This window comes from Melospiza melodia, chromosome 3 (genome assembly GCF_035770615.1).
Source record: "Melospiza melodia melodia isolate bMelMel2 chromosome 3, bMelMel2.pri, whole genome shotgun sequence".
Classification (NCBI taxonomy): domain Eukaryota; kingdom Metazoa; phylum Chordata; class Aves; order Passeriformes; family Passerellidae; genus Melospiza; species Melospiza melodia.
In genome coordinates, this window is record NC_086196.1 from 110,354,804 (window position 1) to 110,375,578 (window position 20,775).

The 20,775-nt window shown below is 47.1% G+C and overlaps 1 protein-coding gene across 2 annotated transcripts in view; it reads right to left on the bottom strand.

Annotated features, from left to right (window-relative positions):
• The window catches only part of PARP1 (poly(ADP-ribose) polymerase 1), a 32,297-nt gene extending 11,524 nt beyond the window's left edge, over window positions 1-20,773 (bottom strand). Inside the window, exons 1-12 of one of the 2 annotated variants that reach the window (XM_063152587.1) lie at window positions 20,633-20,773; window positions 16,208-16,370; window positions 15,610-15,728; window positions 14,659-14,873; window positions 9,455-9,551; window positions 7,857-7,973; window positions 5,287-5,463; window positions 4,720-4,861; window positions 3,082-3,222; window positions 2,111-2,353; window positions 1,104-1,172; window positions 193-325 (exon numbers count right to left, since the gene is read on the bottom strand). In XM_063152587.1, the coding sequence (XP_063008657.1) occupies window positions 193-325; window positions 1,104-1,172; window positions 2,111-2,353; window positions 3,082-3,222; window positions 4,720-4,861; window positions 5,287-5,463; window positions 7,857-7,973; window positions 9,455-9,551; window positions 14,659-14,873; window positions 15,610-15,728; window positions 16,208-16,370; window positions 20,633-20,752 (1,736 nt within the window). In that variant the 5' untranslated portion in view covers window positions 20,753-20,773. Of the gene's footprint in view, window positions 1-192; window positions 326-1,103; window positions 1,173-2,110; window positions 2,354-3,081; window positions 3,223-4,719; window positions 4,862-5,286; window positions 5,464-7,856; window positions 7,974-9,454; window positions 9,552-14,658; window positions 14,874-15,609; window positions 15,729-16,207; window positions 16,371-17,571; window positions 17,591-20,632 lie in introns of those variants that run through there. The other variant, XM_063152588.1, reaches the window with a different exon arrangement.
• Window positions 20,774-20,775: the final 2 nt, after the last annotated feature.

A 20,775-nucleotide genomic window follows, 5' to 3' on the forward strand; every position in this document is an offset into this window, starting at 1 on the left:
TTTGGAGGAGTTATTTTAGTTTGGTTTGGTTTTTTTTAATTTGTGTTGTAGTGGTTTCTTCCTTCAAGTAACTACACCAATCTGTTATCTCCCCAAAGACATTTTACTCACACTTTGCTTTTGGAGTGTAAAAATCCAGTATTTATTAGAAAAAAAGTGAATGGAAGTATTTGAAGGGAAAACTAAACTCACCTGTTCTCTCTGTCATCCTCCAGCAGCTGCAGCTTATAATAGGAATTTGTTCCTTTGACAATATCTACTAGTCCCAGGGTTGCACTGAAAATTTTCCCACCTTTTTCAAAGACATGAGCAGAATCCTCCAAACCTGCAGAGAAGAAAAAATTAGAACACAGAGGAGGAGGTTACTGTTTTAGCTCTCCTTCCTGCATTTGCACTCATCCAAATGTCTTCTGCAGCAGTGTGATTTAACAGAAATACTGCAAAAAACCAGTGACCACACAGCTCATTCAAAACTACTTGGAGCACAATGAATTAATTAATGAATTGTGAGCTTACACCTTTAGATAAACTTTGGATAAATTTCTCCAGTATCTGGAGAAATTAGAGTTAGTATCTAGTTAGTATCCTAACTAGAGGAAAAAACCAGTAACCTTTGATAGAGGATGATCTGAAATCCAGGATTTACTGTGTGAGCAGCTGAAGGAGTCCTCAGGAGAAATGCAGCTCTGCAGGTGTCACATTAGCAAGTGGACTGAAAAGCAAAGGCTGGCCTTGGATGCAGTGCAAATTGTCAGAACATCCATGCACCACAGGTTTGGAGAGTAGAATCAGTAGATATTTATGCCAAACCTGTGTGCTCTGCTGGCTGGGCCTTTACTCACTCCACTGACAGGAGACCCTGAAGCTGAACAAGGTGCACACCTTGGTTTAAATGGTCCTTCTGAAGAAAGCTGTGCTAGAAAATCCTGGAATACTCAGCCTTGGATGTCAATCAATATCCTTCCTTTGATAGCAATGTTAAAGGTTTAAAAATTCATGCTCCTTTATGGAACCCTCATCCTTTCACAGAAAAACCCTTTTGCAAACCATCAGGCATTCTGAAGGCTGTGGGTGGTGCAGGCACAGGCACTGTTATCACTCACCAGAATCAGGATCCACTGCTGCTCCACCCTTCACTGTTAGCTTCATTTTCTTTTCAGACTTGCTAGGTCCTGCAGTGAAAGACAGTTAATTTTTATCTTAGGTGAGCAACATAGTCTCACTTGAATCAACCTTAAAATTCTCAATTTGCATAATTATCACCCTAAGGTGAAGCAGATTCCCAGTGTATGAGAACACCGACTTCAGTGGCTTTTTTTTAACCTAGGTCTAGCAGCCAAATCACAACTAAATGAGAAATTACATTTCCCCAGATTCTATCTATCTATTCTTTTTCTTCTCGCCCCAAGGGGTGGACCATGCCATTTTTTTACCTGCACTGAAGATAACCACAACCACAAATGTGGAAGTGGGATTGAAAAACCTCAGAGGGCATGGGGAGTGTTTGGATTCCCTGGGGATGCTACTGTGGTGAGACAGTCTGGCAAGAGCACACCCAATTGCATGACAGAAACCTCCACTTGGAGGACACAAAAAGCAGGTTCTGAAGAGAAGTGAGCAAGTGTGATGGCTTTGTTCACCATCCAGGGCTAACAATGGCGTTGGGGAGCAATGCCATCAATATTTTTACACTGCTACAAAAATACTATGTTCTAAATCAAGGAGCATAGAGACTCGGAGCTCTGGATCTCGGTATTTTCTCACTTGCCAGCACTCCCTGAGTAGTATCAGTCATTTTGGTGTCCTAGGACCTCCTTGGAGCTCCAACACTAACCCAAATTGGCAGTGAAGCTGATGTTTCATGAGGAAGAGACTGGACTGATAGCAGGGAGCTTGGGCAGATCAAAGTAGGGGAAACAAGAGCCAGCTCAGAAGACAGTTTCATGTTTACTTAAAGCTAGTCTTGCACTGAGGTCCATTATATAAACTTATCATGAGAAAAAAACCCAGAAAATTCAAGGAAAGGGTAAGGACAGACCATACCCAGGTTTGCTTTGTGCATGCACAGCACTGAACAGGCCTGTGCAGAAACAACTGCTTTGTTCCTCACCCTGCTCTTCTTTGACCTTCCCAGCACTCTTTGTACTTGGGGGCTTGCTGTTCTTCCCATCCACAGCCATTTCCTCGTGCTCCATTTTCACATCTGCACCCCAGGGTGAAAGGGCATGGAGAGACACAAGCTCCTGGAAGTCCTTGCTGGAAGATTTCACGTCCTGAAGAAACGCCTCTGAGACCACACGGACCTTGGCCTCCTTCACTTCTTCCATCTTCTTGCTCATTTTCTCCACATCCTCTGCAGAGGCAGGATAGCAAGGGGAGAAAAAAAATGCATCCATGAGGTTTTAGACCTCAGCCTCTCCCTCTGGCCATGATTCAGGGCTCTGTAACACTTTGAAAACACAATTACTACTACACTGAAAACACAATTCCACTACGTTTTGGATTCACCATCTTTTTTGGAGAGCCAAGTTCCTCCTTGGTTCAAAGATACAGTTTGGCCTAGAGCAGGAACTCCTGTTCTACCTGGTTGGTGGAGTTCTCCCTTTCCCAGATCCCAGCTGGACTTTCAGATGGATAGGAGCAGATCTCCCACCTCAGCAGTCAGTTTGCACAGCTCCAACCAGAGCAAGAGCAGACTAAGCTGCCAGCAGAGCAAACCAGTGCCCTCAAACACCCACAGTCAGCTCTGGGGATTCTCCAAGGCAAGCATGGACACAGCCCTGAGCACCCCTCACCCCAAAAAAGGTGGCCTGCACACCACCATGGTCTGCACACAAACCCCAGCTGCCCCTGACCCACGAGAGCCTTAAGGCACAGCCTGCCAGGTTGACTGGCTGGGTAAGCAAAACTCAAACAGCACACATCTGCCTACTTTTCCAAGCACACTCAGGCCATGTGTGCACACAGAACACTCCCCCTAATCCAAACAATGATCCCCAGACAGCTCTGAGGACAAGTGCCCTCTGTAATCTGCTCAGCTCTGTCAGCACTGCTGCCAGGAGCCACAGCATGGCTGCTCACTCTGGGTGCTGATGCACAGCGTGGCCTTGTTGGCTGTGGTGGTCATCTTTCCTCCCAGGTCCTCCACAATGCTCTTCACCTCCTCCTTGTTCTTTGACAGCTTCCCAACAACCAGGATCTTCATGTTGGTCAGTGGTTTGTCTAAAGGTTTGGAAATGACACATTAGTCACATAGTCCCTGGACAAACAGCAAGCACAAAGTGACAGCATTTTCCTCCTCTCTCTGTACAATCAGCTCAGCTGGCAGGGACATGAGGGGCCAAGCAGGTCTGACCTGTGCTAAGCAAGCAGGAGGGAGCTCCCCTTCCCAGAGGAAAGGGAACAAAGCTCAGCAGCTGCCAACAAGCAGAAGGGATGGAAGACAGGGAAGTGGTATGTAGGCATATTTGCCCTTTTCTTGGTTTGTTTTGTTAAGTAAAAAGAATCAGTCTTCTTTCAGCACTGTGCTGCTAGGGACTGTGCTCTGCTTCCCTTTTCTTTTGATGCCTGGATAGCATGGGAGAAATTCACTGTCACATGAAAGCTCCTCCTTTTCAAAAGGAAATATTTTTTTGAGGGGCTGCAGAGAGAATTCTCTCTCAAGCAACACTGTTACAGTCTTATAGGCAGTACAAGGTTCTACCATGGAGCAAACTGGTAACCATTGTGTTAACATTGCAATTCAGGCTGGTCCAGGACATGGCCAATGCCTAAGAGCATATTTGCACTGCTACAAGATAAATGCTATCAACTCTAATTGACCAGCTGAGAGTTGTGCTTCCTCTTCTGCCCTCAACTCAGATTTGTTTGGTTGTTAGCAAACAAAGCAACCTGGCTTGAAATCTGGTCAACCTTTTGAGTTTACCTTCAGGGCACACTGGGGCTGGAATCAATTTGCTAATCAGAAACAAGACCTGGGTTACTTTGTCTTCATTGCTAAAATAATGGATCTGGCTGAAGTTAACTGTGCAGAATTACTCCCACATTTTTAACCAAGTTACAATAATGCCCTGCACCCAAAATTATGGCCAGAACTAGAAAGGCTGAATAAGAAAGAAGTCAGCATAGTACTAAACAGACAGGCTTTATCACCAAAGCATCAATTCATTCCAGCAACCTACCTAAGGTCCAACCTTTTGACAGCTGGAGACAGCACATCTATTTTGCACAAGGGGAGTCAGTGATCAGTAAAGCCAAATCTCAGGAGATGATTTAGAAACAAAACAATCCCCTGCAAAACCCTCTTGCCCTCAAAACCTAAATTTATGTGGAATATCTGGCATTAAGGACATCTCTGGATGGTCCCCAGGAAACCAAGTGAGGTGGCACTTTGAAGCAGGTCTCCCCTGAGACACAATTTGCAACATCAGCCTTTACATTTCTGATTCACTGCACACACATCACTTCCTCACAATCAAGAAACACTGAAAATCATCTGTGAGTAAAGAGCAGAACCTCAAGCCCATGACCCCAGACACCCCAGGGCCTGCCTGTGCTGGGAAGATGAAGCACATGAGACACTTTTTTAATCAGGAGAGCTCTGCCTGCTCCAGAGAGCAGAACAGTGGGACTGTCCAGGGTGGCACATTTATCTGGCTGGGGATGCCAGCCTGAACATCATCCTGAGCTCCACCAAGCCATGCCCAGGCAGACATTTACCTCTGGGTGCAGACACAGTCTCTGCTGAAGGAGCAGATGCAGAGGGAGGAGGTGCTGAGTTCACAGTGACAGCATCTGGAGGGAACACTCTGTCCTGCTTCTTGCACTTAAATTTCTTCAGGTAAGGAATTTCCCGGAATTCCTGTGGGATGGAAGCATGAACAATTTAAACCCACAAATATTATTATAAGATTTAAAGGATAAATTGAATGCTAGCCAGATGTTGGCATTTAGTGCACATCTTGGAAATTATTTTGATTCACACCAAGGTGGACAAAACCCCACTGTACTGACTGAGAAAATAAAGCTGGAAGAGGGTAAATGATGAGTTTCAAATCAAATCAACAACATCACTTTCAATTTAATGTTACTGGAAAAATATGAATTATTTATGCATTAGCTGCCTGCTTCTGGGGGGATGTGGCTGTGACAGAACTTGCCTGCTGTCACAGCTGCTCAGTGCTGCAGCACACTCTGAACAAGCAGCAGTCAGTGCAGGATGCCACAGAGCAATCAGCTCAGAAATGTGCTTCACTTCAGAACATCAAATATGCAGCAAACACTCACCTTTGGGATCACCCATTCTTTCCTGTTGGGAGTCTGTGTTTTAGCCACGCACTTGGTCCAGGCAGTGATGTCCCCTGAACAGTAATAAGCGTCACTCTTGAACACAAACTGCCCCTTGCACTGCTCACAGGGCAGCAGAGCTCCAAAGGCCATCCCATCTGCCACTCTGTCCAAGATCTACAGCAACAAAAACACAGAGCAGGTCATGGCAGGAGGAGGCTGAAGGCACTCACACAAGAACACAACTGCCAGGCTGCTGGCACAGCCATTTCCAGCACACTCTGAACACAAACCAAGCCTCTCACTGCACTGATGGATGTAGGATGCCTCAGAGGCATGGCTCCTCCTGCTCACACCACTGTGGAGATTCTCCAGTTCAGTCAAGGAGAATTCTTAAAATTGAAAGAAACTTAGAGAGGAAGAATGAAAACAATGATCTCTCTTTCTGTTCATGTTGTTTATAGGTACGTACCTTCAGAGTGTGCTAGTCATGGTTCACCAATAGCGTGAAAAGTTTTTACTTTGAGATCAATCAGGTTTCACCCTAGCAATCCTGGTTATAAAAGGATGCTACCTCCTAATAAAGTCTCTCTTTTTCACATTCTGAACCATGGGGTCATTTCATCCATCCCTGACTCAACAGTGTCACACCCCTGGCTCAGCCTCTCCTCTCCAGGAGGAGGGAGGTGATTCCTCTTCCTCAGAGAGAGTCTCCCCCTCTGCTCTGCTCTCAAGAGACCCCGCTTGAACAGCTGCACTCAGATCTGGGGCTCCCACCAGAGCAAGGACACAGACCTGCAGAAGTGAGGCCAAAGGAGGGCCACAAAAATGACCAGAGGGTTTGAGCATCTCTCCTGTGAAGACAAGCTGAGACATGGGATTGTGCAGCCTGGAGAAAAGGTCTCCAGGTCAGACCTTCCAGAACCTAAACAGGATCTGCAAGAAAGCAGTGAGGCACTTTAGATGGCCATGTAGTGTCAGGACAATGGCCTTCAACTGAAAGAAGATATGTTTAGATTGGATATTAGGAATAAATCCTTCACTCCAAGGGTGGTGAGGCACTGGAACAGGCTGCCCAGAGGAACTGTGGATTCTTCATCCTTAGAAGTGTTCAAGACTGGGTTGGATGGGGCTTTGAGCACCCTGATCTAGGGGGGTGGCATCCCTGCCCATGGCAAGGGGGTTGGAAAGAGATCTTTAGAGTCCCAATGTCACTGTCACATTTTCTGAAAAATTCTCTTTGCCCAGGATTCTTTTCCTGGGAAGCTGAGAAGCCTCAGAGAAAAAGGAAAACAATAATTATCTCATTTGCTTCTCCTGTGTTTTGCTGCTTTAGAATGTGGTTGGAGAGTGTTTATCCAACATGTGAATTGTTTTGACTTAATGACCAATCACAGTCAGGCTGTGTTGGACTCTGAGGAGTCATTAATTTTTAATTATTATCTTTTAGCCTTCTGAAACCTATCCTTTCTGTATTCTTTAGTATAGTATAATATAGTATAGTATAGTATAATATAGTATAGTATAGTATAATATAATATAGTATAGTATAGTATAGTATAATATAATATAGTATAGTATAATATAGTATAATATAATATAGTATAATATAGTATAGTATAATATAATATAATATAATATAATATAATATAATATAATATAATATAATATAATATAATATAATATAATATAATATAATATAATATAATATAATATAATATAATATAATATAATATAATATAATATAATATAATATAATATAATATAATATCATACCATAACAAATTAGCCTTCTTAGAACATGGAGTCAGATTCATCCTTCCTCCCCACGATGGGGGACCCCAAAAATACCCCATCCCTTCCAATCCAACCCATTCTACAATCCTGTGGTCCAGGAGAACACAACTACCACACAGCACTGACCAGGCTGCCAGAACAGCCAGGGAGAAGATGGTATGTGCTACTGCATCTGAGCACATGAGGAGTAGGTGGGAATGTAGGCTCAGACAAGTTCAGGTTTTCCTGCCTGAGAGTATTCCATGACCATTTTGAGTCTGGACACTTCCCACATGCCAGCCCACAAAGAGTCTTGATAAATACAAATACTTAAAGCAGTATGTGGCTCTGAAAGAGAGCAGACTTTCATAAATTACATAGACCAAAATGGACTGGTTTTAGAAAAGAAACTGGGAAAGAATTTGTACAATTTTTGCTTCATTATGCATAATTTAAGAGTTGAGGGAGGCCATGTGAAGTGCCTTAACTAACCTGCTCATGAAGAGCCAGTACCAAAAAGAAAAACCCATGGATTTTTTTGAGCATAGCAGAAAAAAGGCACTACACCAGGACAAAGATGCTGAATTCAGCAGCACTCACCACCACACCACCCTTCACAAGCAACACCAGAGTCCTGGGACAGAAGGACTGGGCTTTGCACCAAATTTCTTTTTAAAGTGTTACATCAGGAACATTCTTCAGACTTGTGGACCTTGCAGCAGTATTGGGTTAGGTCAGCTTCACCAATTTCATCACCCCACACACACACACAGAGCAACTCCAACCAAACTCACAGCATTCTCCCCTGAGGGGACCTCCTGCTTGTTGGCAATCAGCAGCTCCTTCAGGTCATTGGTGGAGCACACCTTCCTCAGCTCATCCTTGATGCCCCAGATCAGCTCTGTCTGCTCCTGTTGACAAAACCCAGCAGCTTAGAAAGCAAAGAGGCAAAGAACACTCCTCAAACTGCAGTATGGGCACAAGGTTTTAGCAAATCCATGTCATCTTACACACAGATTGGGAGATTAAGAGCTCCAAGAACCAGTAACTACCAAAAGGGAGAGTCTCACCTACTACTAAACACCTATAACAGACCCTTAAAGTCACATCCTTCAAATGTTAGTGCCCTTACTTAGGAAGCCTCAACATTCTTCACAAATTTCACCTACCTAGCTGACACTGAGAACAGTGGGGAAGTGGCAGCATTTGAGCCTTCCAGAAAAAAATAAATCACAAATGCTAATTGCCACTGTTCTTTTTTTAAGGTAACTAAGCATTAGAGGAATTTCTACCAGATCAGACACCTGCAGCAGTGTGGAGGAGCATGCATATTCTTTTGGGCTTTTCTACAGAAATTGAAAGGGTTGGGAAGCACAGAAGCATCCTAAAATATCTCAGATAGTTTCTGAATGTTATCCCCTGGCTACTGTTAAAAATGCAGTCTGCCCAGGAAGAAGTGGTTTACTGGGTTAAGTGGTGTAATTTTCAGTGTTAATGATCATGCTTAATGAAATGCTGTTAAAAAAAAGTGAACCCAAACTTAACCCTGATCCACAAAGTGCCTTCATTTGTCCTAAACATATGCACTGCAGCAGCAAAACCTTAAAAATATATTTTTTGAAAATTATGGTACTGCCACACAACAAAAAAAGCTTTTGTACAAAACCAGAGCCAGCATTTTTCTACAGCTCCATTAAGACCTAAGTTACAGCAAAGTCAGATTGTTAGTTTTTTTCCTTGGGAACTTTTAATAATAATAAATAAAATATAAATAAAAATAATAAATTATAAAATAAACAATAAATATAAATATAAATTAATAACAAATAAATAAAATATATTTTAAAAATCCCCAGTAGAGCTTCAGAATAAAAAATTCCTGAAGCTCTACTAGGGATTCTTCCCACAATATTCTAAAAGTGACAGGCAGAAAGCTGTGATCTATCACAATTTGTACCCACGAACTGAACATATCTCACCAGAGGTCAAAATATTTGATTTTTCATTAATCTAGTTGCACACTTCATTGCTGTTTAATTTTAACAATGAGCCATTTATTGTTTTCCAAGCTTTTCTGCAATAGTGCTCAGGCTCCAAGCTCCAGTCACCACAGCCAGCTGACACAGGAAGAGGCCCAGAACCAGCCTCTCAGAAAAAAGGCATTTAACCTAATCTCTTTAAATCCAATAAACCCAAGTCCTAAAGAACATCCTTCCTGTCTTTGGAGAGAAAGGGGCAGGGTGAATTCCCTTCAGCAAAGCCTCAGTGATAGGGCACAAGGATGGGCTGTGCTGCCACGGCTCTCTCTGGGAACAAGGTACTGCCTTCTCTAGAGGCTCTTCTAGAGACTTCCAACCAAGCAGTTCTTAGGTTGTGAGCAGCTAAAACTCACCTTCAGCTGTTTCTGCTGCTTGGATTCTTTCTCTTTTTCTTTTTTCTGCTTCTTTTTTGCAACCATGTTTCCATCTACCTCTTCTCCTTTTCTCTTTCTAACAGAGAAAAACAAAACAAAACCACACACACATGAAAGGAAGTTGTTGAAATGGCTGTCCAGCAGTTACCAGAGCTCAGATTACTGACTGCCAATATCTGCAGAGCCTTGAATATCCTCAGTTTTGGCAGGCAAATCCATTTTTCAAATTCCTCAGTGCTAGATTATAGACCTGCACTTGGCTCTGAAATGTGAGCTGCCTCAATCAGGTCAGGTGCACTCAGAGGTTTTCCACAGGGTAACTGTGTGGTGTGGGAGAAGAGCACGCGAAAGACTGCAACATTCTCAGACATATTCATCTATATTCATCTATTTTCATCTCATCTATTCATCTGTACACCAAAGGCATAACTGAACAGCTCTCCAAATTTGGGGAGGTGAAGCAATGCAAGTTAAAAGACCACAGTGTCTTTCAGCTGAATCGCCAGCTTGATCAGCTTAGGCAGTCTACACTGAAATAAAGGAGAGCAAACACAGTAAATTTAATGAGTTAACACACTGGGAAACCAGGGAGTATTTCCCTAGGTGGGTATTTCCCAACTCCTTAGGAGTATTTCCAATATTCCCACCTAGTTGCTCTTCAGACTGGAATTAAGTCAGGGCTCTGAAACCAAACAGGTGCAAATTTCTGGAAAATTTTTGTGCATTGTTGCACCAGATTCAGGTGCAAGCACTGGAAAATGCTTCCAGGTTCACAGTGCTTTTGTGATGTGCTGTTGGGAGTTGCATGTGTGGAAATTTATTGCTACTTGCTATTTAGAGCTGAAGGGAGAAGTTACAGAAAACGCTGCCCAAGAAAGAGTAGAAAAAGAAAGCCAAATGAAAACTGGGGGATTTTGGCAGACTTTGGAGTGACAAGGGACCTCAGAAGAAGATAATTTTTGTTTCCAGAGCCATGTCATCCCCTTTGTCTGCCTGAAGTGTGCTCTCCTTGTGAGGATGCCAAGGGAAATTCTATCCCAGCTGAGATAGGACAGGCCTGCAACTCGAGGCAGAGCACAAACACAGCCTGGATCACACACCCCATTTTGAGAGATGCTTTCCATTATGAAACATCAGCCAGCTCTCTTTTTAACAAAGCCTCTCTCAAGTTTGTAAGCTGTGGCTGAGGGTTAAGCCATGAAGTTGACATTTCTGATTGCTCTTCTATTTAAAATTTTAAACAGTTCTCTTTCTAGGACTTTGCTCCCACTAAGAATGTCAGGAGGTCACTTCTTCTAGAGACTCCTGCATGAGACCTGGAATAACTTGAATTCCTTAAAATTCCCTAAGTGCTCACTTTATTTGCAGTGGCCACACCAGCCCACCATCAGCACCTCTGACCAAACCACAGCTCAGAGCACTTTGAGGGACTGGTTTGGCAGAAGATTTCATCCTCCAGCTGTGCCCTGCCAGGTGCCATCAGTGAGCAGGGGCTGTGTGCACATCTCCCTGCCTCTGGTGGGGGGAAACAGCCTCATTGTGCTGCCAGCAACTGCTTCAGAAAAACCTCTGCAAGACCAGAGCATCCACTGAGCCCTATCAAGAGGACAATGACTTGCCTCAGTTTTAAGAGTCAGGGGTGCACAACAGAACCTGTGAAAAGCTTCCAAGCCTGAGTGCAAAGTGTTCTGCACCTTCCCAAACCAGGATTAATGATGTCAGTGCTCAGGAGGGGTGCCCAGCCTGGGTATCTGCAGTGCCTGCTGACAGCCAGGCTGCCTCCAGCAAGCCAGCACTCACTCACTCCCACACTGTAACTTGTCTCCTAAAGGAGCCAATCCAGCACAGCAGCCCATGGAAGGTGATCACTCTGCTGAGAGACCCTGTGACCCAGGGAATGCAGCCAAATTCCAGCAGCAACTCTCTTTTGGCAGCTTCTCCTCACAGTCAAGGGCCAGCAGTGCTGTGCAGAGTGGTCACAGCACCTGCTCCAGCCACTGGAACAAACCATGGAGTGGGAGGGATCATCCCAACTGCAGGGAGGCACAAAGCTATGGGTCACCACCTTCTCTGCCATGCCCAAAGCTACAGCAAACACCAATCATTTTGCACAGCCTGGAGAAGGGAATGGCAAAGCTGACTTCATCTTGCAGCTTCCCAAAACAGCACAGTTTAGAACACACTGTGAACTACACCCTCACTGACACCAGAACACACACACAAGGATCTTTCATCCTTGGCCCACACAACCATGTGTTGCCCACTGGCTGGGCAAGGGACAGCCCTCCACCCCTGACAGCTACAGCCCAACAGCTTGCCTGGAGGGACTGGCATTTCCCAGGCAATGCCAACCACTCCTCACCTTCAGGGAAGCCACACAAGATTTATTCCAACCTCAGAGGAGATGAAGAGGGAAGTGAGCTGTCCCACTGTGGCCTGGCCCTTCCTGACCATCTACTCTATTTGTCACATTCACCTTTTCCCCTCCCCACAATGAAAAGGTAGAAAGGACAGCCACAACAACCCTGGATAAAGCAAGCAGCCCAGCAGGGAGGAACGAGGACTCCTTTTTTCACCTCCTCTCTGTAAAGCTCTGCCAGACTGCCGGTGACCTGAGCACTCAGCATTTGCCTCAGGTCACCTCTGCAGCTAATCCAGTGCTGCATGACATCTCCAGAGTGACACTTTGCTCCTGACCTGGGCAGCAATTCCATCTGAACAAGTGAGGCAGAAAACACAGGGAGTATTACAGCTCAGAGCAGGAGGACAAAACACACACTGCCAAAGAAATGCTGTCAAAAGGAGCTCACAAGCTGCTCCTGCATTTCCTACAAAAGCATCTAGGCATTCTTTCCACAGAGAAGCTGCAGGCAAGGACACAAGATCCTCCTTTCCCAGCTCTGCAGAGTGTTAGTGCTTGGGCAGGACAGCCCACAGCCCAAGGGAGGGCTGCATGTCTCACCCAGAACTGGCTGAGAAAGGAGCCAGGATCCTCGCAGCAAATCCTCCCGTATTTGGTCTTCACAAAGAAAGGATTTTCCAACTTATTCTGGGTAGCCCTGCTCCACACCTCACCTCTCCCATCTGAAAAAGGCAATCTCAATGCCACTTTTACACAAAGGGCTGACTGGGCACTCCCCAAGCTTGAGATTATTCTCAAAGTATGGGCTGGACACGCAGCAGCAGCACCTGAATTTGGATGTGTCACATCTCAACTGCACAGGCTTCTGAGTCAGGATACAATTCAAATGCAGCATATTTAGAAAGATCTTTAAAGATAATTTTGAGAATTTCACTTGCAACAGACACTTTAATATAATTTCTGCAAGAGGCTGTAATGTCTGTTGGTAATTTCTGTTATCTGATTGAATGCACAAGGTGAATTATCTGAGGTAACTGCATCTCATTCAGCTTTCTGGAGTGTTCTTCCTTTGGCTTCTCCATAACTCCTGTGCTTTCTTGGCAGCAAAACCACCAGCTAGTTAGCACACCACACTCCTCCACTCATGCTGTTTATTTACACTCTCACCCATTCTTTTTGTTTGACAGGCAGAGATTTTTCCAGCTGACCCTTGCCACCCCTGGCTCAAGCAGAGCCCAAAGAGCAGAAGGCAGTGGAGCACAGGAGCCAGCCAGCAACTTCAAGGCTGAGGAACTTGTTCAGGGAGTGCTTAGAAAGCAGGAAAGATGAGACATCCTGCTGCTTTTCTGGCATGAGGTCCTGGTTCACATTACCCTCCATCTCCAGTGCAAGCTTTTTTCCACTGCAATTCTGGGCTTTTATTTACACAGGGACTTGGCAAACTACTCTGTGGCCTTTCTTTACAAAGCCTTCATATTCTGCATAGCATCCCAGAAGTGGCCCAGAAAAGCAGAGTCAGGGCAGACAAGAGAAGCTCTCACACAGTCAAATCTCTGGAGCTTTGCTGAGGACATGGGAGAACACTACAAATAACCTTGTTAAACTCCCTGTTCTAGGACAAAACACAAAAAGCAAAGGACTGCTTGAAAACCATTAAGTGCATTAAAATACTGCACTTTTGCTTACACTGAGCAATGCACACAGAGGTGAAATCCCTGCATGGAAAGGCAGCAGGCTGCCCAAGAGATGCACACATCTCCTCCTGGCCTCTGCCAGCTCAGCTGAGAGAGGTGAACAGAACAGAACCTGACAGGGCTCTGGCCAAAGCCCACCCTGGGTGCTGCAGGGCTCCCCACAGCACCGCCAAATACTTCTGGAGCAGTGCCTTGCCAAGGAACTGCACACCATATACATCAGCTGCATACCTGAAGGACCAATGCTCACAAAGACTGCACAGCTGTGACATGGCCACAGCTCCTCAGAACAGACCTCAGCCTCACTGGACATTTTCATGGTGAATCTTTGCAAAAGCAAAGCTGAATTCAGTCTAAAATGCACACAGAGAAGCCCAATGTTTCCCCATGACAAGATTTTCCTTATTTGTAGGATCCAGAAATACCTAATGTTCCTTCCTTCAAGGGGACAATACAACACTGGTTTGTGCTATGAAGCATGACTCCAGGCAAAGTCAGTTCAAGAACAAGTAACAAAAGCTTTCATTAAAAAAGAAAGATTCACAAAGCTAGCAAGTCACCTGGAAACACTTCTCTGTCAGTACAGGTCCTGTCAAGAGCCTCCACTGCAAATCTCAATGCAAGGCAATGAAATTTCAGACATACTATGAAAGATTCAGCAAACAAAAGCATCCAAGTGGAAGCACTACATGGCCAATAAACACCATTATCAGACTCAGTGCCTGTCACAGTTCAGAAGCTCATAGATAAAAGATGTCAAATCAATTCTCTAACAAGTGGTTTGAGCAGAGAAACCACTGCTGATAACAGTATCACACAAGGAGACACAGAGCCCAGTATCCTTTTGTACTACACAAGCATTATTTTATGGTTGAAAGCCCTGAATCAGCCCTCCAAGTCACACCTGCAGGTCTCTGCATTTCCTCAAGGCAGTCACAGGGGGCAGGACACTGGACTGCAGGTTCTCAGGGACAGGGAATGTCTGCTGTCATCTGCCTGAAGGATCAAACCTTCCTATGACCAATATTCCTCTAACAGAGACAACAACATCCCCCAACATTTATCGCGGATGTACTTAAAGGCAATAACTCCTCCAGACAACACAATTTCCTACACTCACCACCTACCCCTCACTCTTGGTAGCTGGGAGCTGCTTCTTCAGAGTCTCTTTATCCTCAGCTTTGAGGATGCTGAAGCCCAGGAGCTGGGAGGCCCCATAGGCAGGGAGGAAGCCCAGCTCTGCGCGGCGGCTCACGAAGCAGTCGGGGTGGTACCAGTTATCAATCATCCCCAGCTGGGGCTTCTCAGGATGCACCATCTTCTTGGAAATCCTGATCTGGCCCTGAGGGGGATCAAAGTGACACAAGAGTAGTTGTTAGGCCGTTCTGGAAGGAGTGGGATGTTGTTAACAAGTTACCAACGTGATGCTTCCTAAAACTCTGTAAAGCAGTAACAGTTCCTCCATCAAAGTCTGCAACTTTTGTTCAAACACTTTCACTACAGTTCCATTTTCATGTACTCTTGCTAGGCTGAAAAAGTCATCTTTGAAGGCAGTTTTCTGTTCAAAATCCACTCAGACTGGGTAATCCTGTTGTCTTTATTCCAACTTCCAGTAAGCTTACCAAGCAAAACTCACATGAACAAGCTTCATAAAAGCACACCTCATAATTAACTTTATGCTCACAATTAACTTTATGTCCCTATCACTCAAACATCAATGCTAATACGATCTTATCCTGTTTTACTGCAAATTGCCTTTCAGGTGTCCAACAAGTAGATGGTTTGCAGTGCAGCAACAAGCCGGAAAAGCTGCAGTTAGTGGTGGTTCCCTTGCCACTGAAATGTTGGTGAGCAGCATTGCCAGCCTGCTCCAAGACCCAAGTGAAAGGAGGGATCTCCAGGCTACCATGCCTGAGGGATGCCTTTACTGTCAGCTGTCCAGGACACAGCTGCTGCCCAGACTCAGAAATACACTCTGCAAGTGCTTTCCATATGCAGGAAAGACAGGAAGCAACTATAAAAGCCACTGTTTGAATTAAAACTGCAGAGAGAAAAGATGGGATGGAGAACTTTTTTACCTTTTCTATTTTCTGCTCACAGCCTTTGCAAGTACTTCTGTTAGACTTGGCATATTCTGCTGCAAAGTCATTCAGGCTCTTCTCAGCCTTACCACCTCCTTCCTGTTCCCCTCCTTTTCCTGGAGAACAAAGCAAATACAGAATTCAGCTTTAATGTGCATTCCCTTATTTTCTTATTCTCTGCCCCAGATTGTTAGCAGTCTGCATTAATAAACCTCTTGGGTTCCAGCCACTCATTTAATTTGTCCAGAATTTGAACAGAGAGCAAGACAAGCAGTCCATGCTCAAAAGCACCAAAGAGCCACCACAACCATGCACTGAGCTGAAGGTACCACGAAGAAAACACAGCACAACAAACTAAACACACCAATCATGATAACATGAAATGTTTTTCAATATATCTGCCAAGTGACTTGGCTTTTTCTCCTCACTGATTTAACATGCTGGATGATACTGTCAGCATCCTCACCCTGCAGTGTGGAGACATCTCAGCAATTCTGACATCACTCGAGGTGGGCATAAAATCACCATAATACAGCACAATAAGAGAGAGCACAGCTCCAGATGAACCTCCAAACACCAGGAGGCTTCTGCCTACCTCCTCCAGGGCCTCCAGTTTCAATGGCTTTCTTGATTTTCTCCTGGTCTTCCCAGCGAAGCTCGGGGAAGCCGTCGATGTCTGCGTGGGACACGAGTCGAGCCCGCTTCCAGAAGCAGCTGTAGTGGTGCCAGTGAGGGACTTTGCCATCAAACATGGGGGACTGGCAAAAAAAAGCACATCAGGCCAAGATGAAACAGTTCAAGCAGAATCAAGGGGAAAAACAAAACAAAGCCCAAAATAAAAATGCGTATCTGGGTAAACACATGCAATTTCTTCTTTTTGATGGATACTATTAAGGACAAAGTCTAAGAAGAAAATCTAATAAGACAGACAAGCTGCTGGAGAGACTTTCCCAAAGTGGAAAGACACAGAAGGAGCATTTAGCTAGCTTAACCAGTTCATCACCCTGCTGCTCAGACCATCTGTTTTACTGAAAGAAAATAAAAGTCACAACCTCAGCATGGCTGCACCAGCCCCTGTGAGACTGCAGCACAGGAGGCTGCTGACCTCCCTGCACAATTCCTTTGAGAGCCACTTCTCAAGTAAACAGTCTGTATACTGGAGAACCCAAGACAGGCACAAGATAAAATGGGTAGCTCCAAGGATTGTGGCCTGAGGAAGCTCCTGAGTGGCCTGCAGGAGGTGGAGACAAAATTCAATGGGAACACCAGAGCCCAATTAAAGTTCTGCATCAGAGGTGGATGGCAGGCCAGGCCACAAAGATGATCAGAGGGTTGAAGAACCTCTCCTGTGAAGACAGGCTGAGACAGTTTGGGGTGTTCAGCCTGCAGAAGGCTCCAGGGCTATCTTACAGCACTTTCCAATACCTGAAGTGGGCCTACAAAAAGCTGGAGAGGGAGTTTTCACAAGGGTTTGAAGTGATAGGGTGGTGAGACACTGGGAAAGGTCACCCAGAGAGGCTGTGGCTGCCCCATCCCTGGGAGTGTTCAAGGACAGGCTGGATGGAGCTCTGAGCAACCTGATCTGCAGGGGGGCATCCCTGCCTACTGCAGGGCTTGGAACGGGATCATCTTCAGGGCCCCTTTCAGACCAAACCATTCCATGATCCTGTGATCAGGACAGAAACACCACCCAAATCTTCCCTGAAGTGCAGCTCCAGAGAGCTCTGCCCCACACCAAGCACTTGTTTTGCAAGTACCCCACTTATTTAAAACTCAGACACAGTGGGTACCATCCTGGCATTGTTCCAGTTACCCACCAGGCAAAATAACCTTACAGTGGTTTGGCTCCAAATAACTCACACAAACAGCTGCTGTACTAATAATACTCAGTGCTGTGTAATTATAATTGCTGATGATACAGAACTAACGACCTAGGAAAGCCTTCCGTGTGTCACTCACCAACAGGAGGGAGATCTCCAAGCCAAAAACATCAGCAGAGCTTTGTGCATGAGCAGGAAGGAAAAGGAAAGGGCATCAAAGACCACAGCATGGCACCAGGAGATCTGAGAGCCCAAACTACAACCAACCATCCACCCAAACTGTAAGAAGATGTGGGAATTTGCAAAATTAGAGGGTTTTGGGAAAGGTGCAAAAGGCAGGCCACAGAGGCAGTAGAACTGTGATTAGAGCTAAGCAGCAGCCACGATATAGGTTAGCAAAAAAATTATTTAAGGACAAATAGAACAATGGTCTGTGTATTAACGCTTGTTTGGAATAACTCTCTAAGCTACAGAAAAGTTTATCTAGCAAGATATTAGGAAGTTTGAAGCTTAATAATGGAGCTCTGTGCATTGTGTTTTAAGGCTTACAAGCAGGTGTTGTATTTGAAATACACAAGCATTGTTTTAACCAAAGGTACCCGTGCTTATGGTGATTGGATAGAACTACTGTCAATGTGCTTTTGCTTTGTGTGATTGGTCAAAAAACTTATAAAGTGAGTTGTAACATTAAGTTCTTCATCTGCTGCCTGGGATGTGAGCTGCTGGCATCTTCCCATTGTCATAACCATTTAATGAGAGTGATGCTGGAAAATACAACAGCTCAAAGCACGTTCCAGAGCAGCCCCGTCCTGTTTGTGATTTGTACACAGCCCCCAGCCAGCGTCAAAGGACATTTTTATTTCCAGATGGGCTCTTGCCACAAGCCAGGACTGTATAACCAGCTACCCTCACAGCATCACAGCAGCCACCCTGCAGATGCTCTCAATGTGTCTGTAAGTCACATGCAATGCAATTTTGGCACTGCAACCTGGACTCTGGGCTTGTGTCTAGAGCTGTGCAGAAGGACTCCAGGCTGGTCCCAACACAAAGGCTTTGAGGGCACTGGGGAGCACGAAAGAGAGCAGAGCTGGCTAAATCTTTAAGACAACCATACAAACAGTGAGTAATCTCAACATGGAGTTTCAGACTCTTCTCTGCATGGAAAATGAAACCTCTAGGCAAGCTGGCCCTTGTTTACACAACTTCTCTCAGCTCACCTATCTCTAGACCATAGTTTCCTAAACAAACTAAGGAAAAAAGAGACCGATTCACTTTCATAGTGCCCGTTCAGATAACATAAACCACTCAGTTCCAGCTGGAAGCAAAAGACAGAGCTGTGCTGGTCCTGCAGGGCCTGGGTGCCTGCCCTGTGCCAAGCAGAATCCCACTGCCATTCAGAGCCCTTCACCTGAGCAACCAAAACAAAAGGGAGGGTACAGCAAACAACTACGGCCTTGGTGTGTATCTATCTGCCTTTAATTTCTTCAGCACAGTTTGCAGAAGAGCTCGATGCACTGGCGCTGGCACAGAGGCAGCTCTGCAGGGGATTTCCCCAGGAAAAACAAGGGATTCGTGTGCTCTGGTGAAATGCAGGCATTTACAGTAGGATGCTCAGCAGCACGGTGAGCTCTGCTGGTACAAAAACTGGCAGAGGGCACAGCAAGCAAACTCAAGAGGTTGTGAGGAAAATAAATAAAAACACAAGTGCTTGGTGTAAGATCGCAGTTCTGGGGAGATGTCTGGACACGAAAGGCAGTGGCTCTGTGAGGAATGTCCCCAGGAGCTCCCTCCATAAACGAAACCCTGGCGAGCCAGAACACAACTCCTGCCTCTAGTACGGATGAAGGGCAGCCCACCCGCATCAGCCTCAGCTGCTGGGCAAGCCAGGAAGGGGGAACGAACGTGAGGAGGAAGCCGAGGAGCCGCAGCCGGAGCAGGGGAGGAGGAGCAGCTCAGGGCAGCGTGAGGGCAGACAAAAGGAGAGGCAGCGGGAACACGTGCGAGCCAACGCCGCAGCTCGGCCCCGCACCTTCCCCGGGGGAGGAGGCTCTGGTAACAAAGGCCCGGGCAGGTATTTCCCCTCCGGGACAGCAGCTTCGCCTCCAGCCCCGCCCGGCAGCCAGCAGGGCCCCGCGGCCCCGGCGAGGCCAGGGGGGACCGGGCCCTTCCTCCCCGCCCCGCACAAGCGGAGCCTCCTCTCCCAGAGGCACAAGCGAGATACAAATAACCCTGTCTGGAGCTACGTCCTCCACACCCGGCTCCTCAGGACCCACAGCATCCATCCATCCATCCCTCCATCCATTCGCAGGGCTTTGCGCTGCCACGTCCTTGCTCGCCTTCCGCAGACACACACACACACGTAAGCCTTTGCTTACCTTCCACAGCAACACCCCCAAACTCAGCCCGCCCCCAGCACGCCGCAGAGTCCCTCCATTCCCGGGATAGCGGCGATTCCCTCCGCATCCTCCCGCAGCGGGCAGGGATGCCGGCTCCGCGCACAGCCCCCCACACAGAACGGGGCTCTTCCCTTCCTTCCAAAAGTAAACCAAGCAATATTTTCCCCAAAAGGCAAACAACACCACGAGGCCGGCGGAGAGCGCACCGTGCCTTCGCGGCCCGCTCTCCGATTGCGGTTCCGCTGTTTCAGCTCAGCGAGACCACCCGGGCCCGGCCGCTCCTCTCCTCTCCTCCCATCCGGGGCTGCCCCAGCCTCTCGCCGCTTTCGGGCCGCAGTTCCTCTGCCTCGCATGCAAAGCTCGCACCGAGCGGGGATTCCCCGGCCCGGCCCGGCCGAGACACCGAGCCGCTTCCCGGGGCACGGGAAACCCCAGCCGCGGAGCTCGCCTCGGCCCCCGCACGGCACAAAGCGCCCCCCCCGGCCCCGCACGGTGAACTGTGCACGGCTTGTGCTCCGGCCGCCCCTGCAGCCCGGGGGAGCGGGGGAAGCGGCTCCTCCCGGCCGGGAGCGCTGCAGGCACGGCTGCCCCGGGCACCGGCGCTGCTGCGGACACGGCGGCGAGCGAAGCCGCCTCTGTTAAAAATAGGCTGTGCCCGCCCCCGCAGCAGCGAAAGGCGCGGCCGAGCGGCTCCGGAGCACCGCGGAGGGAGCGGAGCCGCGGGCTGGCCCCGCCGCCGGCGGTACCGAGCGGAGCGGCCGGATCAGCCCGCCCCCCGCCCGCGGCGGCCCCGCCACGCGGTACCTGCACCATGAGCGCCAGGCGCAGCGAGTCCTTGGCGATGCTCTCGCCGCATTTCTTGCAGGAGGCGCGGCCGCTCTTGGCATACTCGGCCCGGTACAGCTTCTCCGCTGGCTCCGCCATCGCCGCCGCTCCCGCGCCCGCCG